Raw genomic sequence first — 8,893 nt, 5'->3', positions numbered from 1 at the left:
GCTCCCCTCCCTCTCTCCTCTCCCCCCCCTCCCTCCCTCTCTGCCCCCCCCCTCCCTCTCTCCTCCCCCTCCCTCCCTCTCTCCTCTCCCCCCCTCCCTCTCTCCCTGCTCCCCTCCCTCTCTCCTCTCTCCCCCTCCCTCCCTCTCTCCTCCCCCTCCCTCTCTCCTCCCCCTCCCTCCCTCCCTCTCTCCTCCCCCCCCCTCCCTCTCTCCCTGCTCCCCTCCCTCTCTCCTCTCCCCCCCTCCCTCTCTCCCTGCTCCCCTCCCTCTCTCCTCCCCCCTCCCTCCCTCTCTCCTCTCCCCCCTCCCTCCCTCTCTGCCCCCCCCCCTCCCTCTCTCCTCCCCTCCCTCTCTCCTCCCCCCCCCTCCCTCCCTCTCTGCCCCCCCCCCCTCCCTCTCTCCTCCCCTCCCTCTCTCCTCCCCCTCCCTCCCTCTCTGCCCCCCCCCTCCCTCTCTCCTCCCCCTCCCTCCCTCTCTGCCCCCTCCCCCCTCCCTCTCTCCTCCCCTCCCTCTCTCCTCCCCCTCCCTCCCTCTCTGCCCCCTCCCCTCCCTCTCTCCTCTCCCCCCCTCCCTCCCTCTCTGTCCCTCCCTCCCTCTCTGCCCCCCCCCCTCCCTCTCTCCTCTCCCCCCCCTCCCTCTCTCCTCTCCCCCCCCTCCCTCTCTCCCTGCTCCCCCCCCCCTCCCTCTCTCCTCCCCCTCCCTCCCTCTCTGCCCCCCCCCCCTCCCTCTCTCCTCCCCCTCCCTCCCTATCTGCCCCCCCCCTCTCCCTCTCTCCTCCCCCTCCCTCCCTCCCTCTCTCCTCTCCCCCCCCTCCCTCTCTCCCTGCTCCCCTCCCTCTCTCCTCCCCCCTCCCTCCCTCTCTCCTCTCCCCCCTCCCTCCCTCTCTGCCCCCCCCCCCTCCCTCTCTGCCCCCCCCCCTCCCTCTCTGCCCCCCCCCCTCGCTCTCTCCTCTCCCCCCCCTCCCTCTCTCCTCCCCCCTCCCTCTCTCCTCCCCCTCCCTCCCTCTCTGCCCCCCCCTCCCTCCCTCTCTGCCCCCCCTCCCTCCCTCTCTGCCCCCCCCTCCCTCCCTCCCTCTCTGCCCCCCCCTCCCTCCCTCTCTGCCCCCCCTCCCTCCCTCTCTGCCCCCCTCCCTCCTCTCTGCCCCCCCCTCCCTCCCTCTCTGCCCCCCCCTCCCTCCCTCTCTGCCCCCCCCCTCCCTCCCTCTCTGCCCCCCCCTCCTCCCTCTCTGCCCCCCCCCTCCCTCCCTCTCTGCCCCCCCCCTCCCTCTCTCCTCTACCCCCCTCCCTCTCTCCCTGCTCCCTCCCTCTCTCCTCTCCCCCCCTCCCTCTCTGCCCCCCCTCCCTCTCTCCCTGCCCCCCCCCCCCTCCCTCTCTCCTTGCTCCCCTCCCTCTCTGCCCCCCCCTCCCTCTCTCCCTGCTCCCCCCCCCCTCCCTCTCTCCTCTCCCCCCCCTCCCTCTCTGCCCCCCCCTCCCTCTCTCCTCTCCCCCCCTCCCTCTCTGCCCCCCCCCTCCCTCTCTCCCCCCCTCCCTCTCTGCCCCCCCCCCCTCCCTCTCTCCCTGCCCCCCCCCTCCCTCTCTCCCCCCCCCCCTCCCTCTCTCCTCTCCCCCCTCCCTCTCTGCCCCCCCCCCCCTCCCTCTCTCCCTGCTCCCTCCCTCCTCCCTCTACGAGAGCCACCGGTGACTCGGGGCCATGGCCGCTAGGAGCTCCTCTCGTGCGAGCATCCCGGCCGGGTCCGGGGGGGCCGGGGAGGGGCCGGGGGGGGGGCCCTCCCCTAGGTCGACTCGGCCCTCGGGCGAGTTACCCCCCCCCCCCCGGTGCGGTGGTGGTGGTGCCGCTGGGGTAGGCGAGAGTTGCCGCTGGGGGGAGACAAAGGCGGACGGGACGTGGGCGAGGGGCACGTGGCGGCTCCTCTCCCGTGACCACCAACAACAATCCCACCCATCCCAACTTCGCCCCAACGTCGCCCGAGTGACAATGGGAAGCTCCCAAACCGCTGCGGGGTCGTTGAATGGAACTGCCGGCAGCGTGGAACATCCACCACCATCATCACCATCATCATCACCATCACCACCACTATCATCATCATCACCACCATCATCACCATCATCATCACCACCACCATCATCATCATCACCACCATCACCACTACCACCACCATCATCACCATCACCACCATCACCACCACCATCATCACCACCACTACCACCACCATCATCACCACCATCACCACCACTACCACCACCATCACCATCATCACCACCACCACCATCATCACCACCACCATCATCACCACCACCATCACCACCATCATCACCACCACCATCACCACCACCATCATCACCACCACCACCATCATCACCACCATCATCACCACCACCACCATCACCACCACCACCATCACCACCACACCACCACCATCACCACCATCATCACCACCACCACCATCACCACCACCACCATCATCACCACCACTCCCAGAGTGTTTCGTCTCCATCGTCACTTTCACCACAACGAGGGGGCACATGTGTGTGTGAGCCGGTGTTATGAATGTTAATCATCAACAACAACAATAAAGTGTTCTTCTTTATGTCGTCCGTTGGGCACGCGTCCACTCACCCCCTTTTTGTTTACAAGTTTATCATTCAGAGGAGTTGTGGATGTTGATGATTGTGTCGGGAGGGTGCACGTCATGACGTCATTGTGCCTGCGTCATGACGTCCCCCATGTTAAGAGATAGGGAACCGGTTCCCATAGAAAGTCTATGGCCCATGTTGAGAGATAGGGAACCGGTTCCCATAGAAAGTCTATGGCCCCATGTTGAGAGATAGGGAACCGGTTCCCATTGAAAGTCTATGGCCCATGTTAACAAATAAGGAACCGGTTCCCATAGAAAGTCTATGGCCCCATGTTGAGAGATAGGGAACCGGTTCCCATAGAAAGTCTATGGCCCATGTTAACAAACAAGGAACCGGTTCCCAGTGAAAGTCTATGGCCCCATGTTAAGAGATAGGGAACCGGTTTCCATAGAAAGTCTATGGCCCCATGTTAAGAGATAGGGAACCGGTTCCCAGTGAAAGTCTATGGCCCCATGTTGAGAGATGGGGAACCGGTTCCCAGTGAAAGTCTATGGCCCCATGTTGAGAGATAGGGAACCGGTTCCCATAGAAAGTCTATAGGCCCATGTTGAGAGATAGGGAACCGGTTCCCATAGAAAGTCTATGGCCCCATGTTGAGAGATAGGGAACCGGTTCCCATAGAAAGTCTATGGCCCATGTTAACAAATAAGGAACCGGTTCCCATAGAAAGTCTATGGCCCCATGTTGAGAGATGGGGAACCGGTTCCCATAGAAAGTCTATGGCCCATGTTAACAAATAAGGAACCGGTTCCCAGTGAAAGTCTATGGCCCCATGTTGAGAGATGGGGAACCGGTTCCCAGTGAAAGTCTATGGCTCCATGTTAACAAATAAGGAACCGGTTCCCAGTGAAAGTCTATGGCCCCATGTTGAGAGATTGGGAACCGGTTCCCATAGAAAGTCTATGGCCCCATGTTGAGAGATCGGGAACCGGTTCCCATAGAAAGTCTATGGCCCCATGTTGAGAGATCGGGAACCGGTTCCCATAGAAAGTATATGGCCCCATGTTGAGAGATAGGGAACCGGTTCCCATAGAAAGTCTATGGCCCCTTGTTGAGAGATAGGGAACCGGTTCCCATAGAAAGTCTATGGCCCATGTTAACAAATAAGGAACCGGTTCCCAGTGAAAGTCTATGGCCCCATGTTGAGAGATAGGGAACCGGTTTCCATAGAAAGTCTATGGCCCCATGTTAAGAGATAGGGAACCGGTTCCCATAGAAAGTCTATGGCCCCATGTTGAGAGATCGGGAACCGGTTCCTATAGGAAGTCTATGGCCCCATGTTAAGAGATAGGGAACCGGTTCCCAGTGAAAGTCTATGGCCCCATGTTAACAAATAAGGAACCGGTTCCCATAGAAAGTCTATGGCCCCATGTTAAGAGATAGGGAACCGGTTCCCATAGAAAGTCTATGGCCCCATGTTAAGAGATAGGGAACCGGTTCCCATAGAAAGTCTATGGCCCCATGTTGAGAGATCGGGAACCGGTTCCCAGTGAAAGTATATGGCCCCATGTTAAGAGATAGGGAACCGGTTCCTATAGGAAGTCTATGGCCCCATGTTAAGAGATAGGGAACCGGTTCCCAGTGAAAGTCTATGGCCCCATGTTAACAAATAAGGAACCGGTTCCCATAGAAAGTCTATGGCCCCATGTTAAGAGATAGGGAACCGGTTCCCATAGAAAGTCTATGGCCCCATGTTAAGAGATAGGGAACCGGTTCCCATAGAAAGTCTATGGCCCCATGTTGAGAGATCGGGAACCGGTTCCTATAGGAAGTCTATGGCCCCATGTTGAGAGATCGGGAACCGGTTCCCATAGAAAGTCTATGGCCCCTTGTTGAGAGATAGGGAACCGGTTCCCATAGAAAGTCTATGGCCCATGTTAACAAATAAGGAACCGGTTCCCAGTGAAAGTCTATGGCCCCATGTTGAGAGATAGGGAACCGGTTTCCATAGAAAGTCTATGGCCCCATGTTAAGAGATAGGGAACCGGTTCCCAGTGAAAGTCTATGGCCCCATGTTGAGAGATCGGGAACCGGTTCCCAGTGAAAGTCGTGACGCAAAACTGAAAGGTTTCGTGCCTGCAGGGTTTCGCATTGTTTTAGTTTTTCGCTAAAGTCGCGCAGATAGAAGCAACAGAAACACGACAAAGTAGCACGACGTTTCCACCGCAACACCAGCAAACAATCGTCTTCGGCCGAGGTTTACAGCCGCGGTGACGTCGTCACGCCCGGTGGAGTTCGGCGCGATGACGTCACCGCGCCGAACTCGACGGAGCGCGGTGACGTCACGGGCCGACGCCATTCGCGCTCCACGCGCGATGACGTCACCGCGACGACCGCAGGACGCTCGCGCGATGACGTCACGCCGACGCGGTGACGTCACGCCGCCGTCCATTGCTTCTGCAGCTGCAGCAACATCAGGGGGGAGAGGAGAGAGACAGCGAGAGACACGGAGACACGGAGAGAGACACACAGGGAGACACGGAGACACAGACAAGGAGACACAGGGAGAGAGAGAGCGAGAGACACAGGGAGACGCAGCGAGAGAGCAGGAGAGAAAAGAGCGACAGTGAGGGGGTGAAAGAAAGCCAGCAGCGACCCCCAACAATAGCGAGACAGCGTAGGAGAGAGAGAGACGGCGTGAGAGACAGAGACAGCGTGAGAGAGACAGCGTGAGAGACAGAGACAGCGTGAGAGACAGAGAGAGAGACTGAGTGAGAGAGAGAGTGACGAGGAGGAGGAGGAGGAGGCGAGCTCATCGCGACCGCGCCTTCAAAGGCAAGAGACGTGGTGGTGGTGGACGCGAGGCGGTCGTGGCGACGGCGTGGTGGTGGTTGTGGATTGTGGTGGTGGTTGTTGTGGTGGTGGTGGTCGTGGTTGTTGTGGTGGTGGTGGGCGGTGGTGGTTGCGGTGGTGGTTGTGGTGGTTGCGGTTGTTGTTGTGGTTGTTCTGGTGGTGATGGTCCCCAGCTCCTCGCTGCGCCTCTGAAGGTTGCGGCAGTGCGGAGCGCCACAATGCAGCCAGTCGCTGGAATATTCTCGTCATCATCACCACCACCATCTCTACCATCACCACCATCATCATCACTACCACCATCTCTACCATCACCACCATCTCTACCATCACTACCATCATCACTACCATCACCACTATCATCATCACTACCACCATCATCACTACCATCACCACTACCACCATCACTACCATCATCACTACCACCATCACTACCACCATCATCACTACCATCTCTACCATCATCACTACCATCACCATCACTACCATAATCACCATCATCACTACCATCATCACCATGATCACCATCACTACCATCACTATCATCACCACCACCATCATCACCACCGTCACTACCATCATCACCACCATCATTATTATCACCATCACAACCATCATCATCACCATCGCTACCATCATCATTCATCACTATCATCACCATCACCACCTGTCATTATCACCACCATCATTACCACCACTACCATCATCATTATTACCACCACCAATATACGATCATCATCATTACCATCATCATTACCAACACCACCACCAATCTACGATCACCATCATTGCTACCACCATAGACACTCCCATCATTATTCACCATCATCACCATCGTCATTACCACCATCATTACTACCATAATCATTATCACCACCATCATCACCATCATCATTACCAACATCATAACCACCATCATCATTACCACCATCATCGCCACCCCCATCATCACCATCATTACCACCATCACTACCATCGTCATTATCACCATCATAACCACCACCTCCACCATCACTACCACCCACATTATCACCACCCACATTACCATGTTGGGTGTGTTGCCGTGTGTGTTGTAGTGTGTGTGTGGTGTAGTGTGGTGTGGTGTGTGTTGTGTGTGGGATGGTCCGTGCTGTGTGTGTGTGGTGTGTTTGTTGTGTGTGGGATGTGCCGTGTTGTGTGTGGTGGTGTGGTGTGGTGTGTGTGTTGGTGTGTGTGCTGGTGTGTGTTGTGTGTGTTGTGGTGTGTGTAGTGGTGTGTGTGTGTGTGTGGTTGTTATTGCCCTGCGTCTGTTGTGTTGTTGCCCTGTGTCTTATTGTTGTTGATGCCCCGTGTCTGTTGTATTGTTGCCCTGCGTCTGTTGTTGTTGTTGCCCTGTGTTTGTTGTTATTGCCCTGTCTCTGTTGTTGCCCTGTCTCTGTTGTTGCCCTGTCTCTGTTGTTGCCCTGTCTCTGTTGTTGCCCTGTCTCTGTTGTTGCCCTGTCTCTGTTGTTGCCCTGTCTCTGTTGTTGCCCTGTCTCTGTTGTTGCCCTGTGTCTTATTGTTATTGATGCCCTGTGTCTGTTGTGTTGTTGTTGATTCCCTGTGTCTGTTGTGTTGTTGCCCTGCGTCTTATTGTTGTTGATGCCCCGTGTCTAATGTGTTGTTGTTGTTGCTGCCCTGTCTCTTATTGTTGTTGATGCCCCGTGTCTAATGTGTTGTTGCCCTGCGTCTTATTGTTGTTGATGCCCCGTGTCTAATGTGTTGTTGTTGTTGCTGCCCTGTCTCTTATTGTTGTTGATGCCCCGTGTCTAATGTGTTGTTGTTGTTGCTGCCCTGTCTCTTATTGTTGTTGATGCCCCGTGTCTAATGTGTTATTGTTGTTGCTGCCTTGTCTCTTATTGTTGTTGATGCCCCGCGTCTAATGTGTTGCTGCCCTGTCTCTTATTGTTGTTGATGCCCCGTGTCTAATGTGTTATTGTTGTTGATGCCCTGTCTCTTATTGTTGTTGATGCCCCGTGTCTAATGTGTTGTTGCCCTGCCTCTTATTGTTGTTGATGCCCTGCGTCTGTTGTTGTTGTTGTTGCTGCGTGTCGTGTCGTGGTTTGCCGCTGTTGTGTCGCGTAGCGCAGTGGTGAGCGCCACCGCCCCCCACGCAGGAGGGACACGGTTCGAATCCCGCGGCCGGCGAGCGGCGTTATTTAATTTGCGGTCGTATTTATTTTGTTGTGATCGCGTCTTGTTGACCATACTTCCCCATTCGGGTCACGGCCTCGGGTGAAGGGAACGCATTTTTTTTTTGGTTTATTGGACTCCTATATATATTGATTGGTCGCTTTCGCAACCAATACAGCACTTGCCCCAGCAGTCTGTTAGAGGCTACACGGGGGATCTTTGTCTGTGTCTACCTTCATAGGCGCTGCTGCTACTCGCTACTAGCAGCACTTGCCCCAGCAGTCTGTAGAGGCTACACGGGGGACCTTTGTCTTTGCCGCTAGGGGGCGGGGGGCGGGGGTCTGTTGCTGCGGGTTCAAATCCCCAGTCCGGCAGTATTGTTATTATTAATAAAGATATAATGTTTGTGTTGATAGTAGATACATTAAATATTGTTGAGAAAATAAAGAATGTTTGTTGCATGCAAAGATATATTATTAGATATTTAACACGTATAAGAATAGGGTTTTCCCCTTTTGTCTGGCAACAAAACTGACACCTTTTTACGAGGAATCCTGTTGCAGCATTAACCACGATGCTTGTGGTCAGAATGCCAACACCACACTCTGATAGTGCGATGCGCTGTCCTTGATTGGTCCACACCAGAGGCCGCTTGCTCTTGAGCCTCGTCTCAAACGGTGCTAGACCAGAAGGCGTCCACAGCTCAGAGACGACGCCACTCCAACACGTTGATATTTCATCATCATGGGACCTCCTTTGCCAGTACCAAAATATACTAATAGGGTTTTTCCCCTTTTTTCTGCCAACAAAACTGACACCTTTTGCAGGGAATCATGCTTACATTGACCACAATACTTGCAGTCAAATGCAAACAAAAAACAATACTCTGATAATCTATGCATTGTCTTTGAAACCGATTGGTCCACACCAGAGACAGCTTTCTTTAGAGCCTGGTCTCATATGGTGTTCGACCAGATGACGCCAAAAGGGGAGTAGTGAGCCGGCAGGCCTGAGTTCGATTGCTGAACCAGTACTGTGAGCTGTGGGTGGGTGGTGGGTGGGTTGTGGGTGGTGCGTGGGTGGTGCGTGGGTGGTGTGTGTGGTGTGGGTGGCTGGTGCGTGGATGGTGTGTGGGTGGTGTGTGTGGTGTGTGTGTGGTGTGTGTAGGTGGTGCGGTGTGTGTGTGGGTTGTGTGTGTGGGTGGTGTGGTGTGTGTGTGGGTTGTGTGTGTGGGTGGTGTGTGTGGGTGGTGTGTGTGGTGTGTGAGTGGGTGGTGCGGTGTGTGTGTGGTGCGGTGTGTGGGTGGTGCGGTGTGT

The 8,893-nt window shown here is 55.8% G+C and overlaps 1 protein-coding gene across 1 annotated transcript in view; it reads right to left on the bottom strand.

Annotated features, from left to right (window-relative positions):
• Positions 1-1,661: 1,661 nt before the first annotated feature.
• Positions 1,662-8,893, bottom strand: part of LOC144952396 (phospholipase D1-like) — a 27,565-nt gene continuing 20,333 nt past the window's right edge. The window contains 1 exon segment of the mRNA XM_078882791.1: positions 1,662-1,856. Within this exon segment, the coding sequence (XP_078738917.1) occupies positions 1,662-1,856 (195 nt within the window).

The sequence above is a fragment of the Lampetra fluviatilis genome, chromosome 67 (assembly GCF_964198595.1).
Source record: "Lampetra fluviatilis chromosome 67, kcLamFluv1.1, whole genome shotgun sequence".
Lineage (NCBI taxonomy): Eukaryota > Metazoa > Chordata > Hyperoartia > Petromyzontiformes > Petromyzontidae > Lampetra > Lampetra fluviatilis.
Note: the sequence above shows the minus strand (reverse complement) of the source record. Positions and strands in the feature narration are given on the sequence as shown.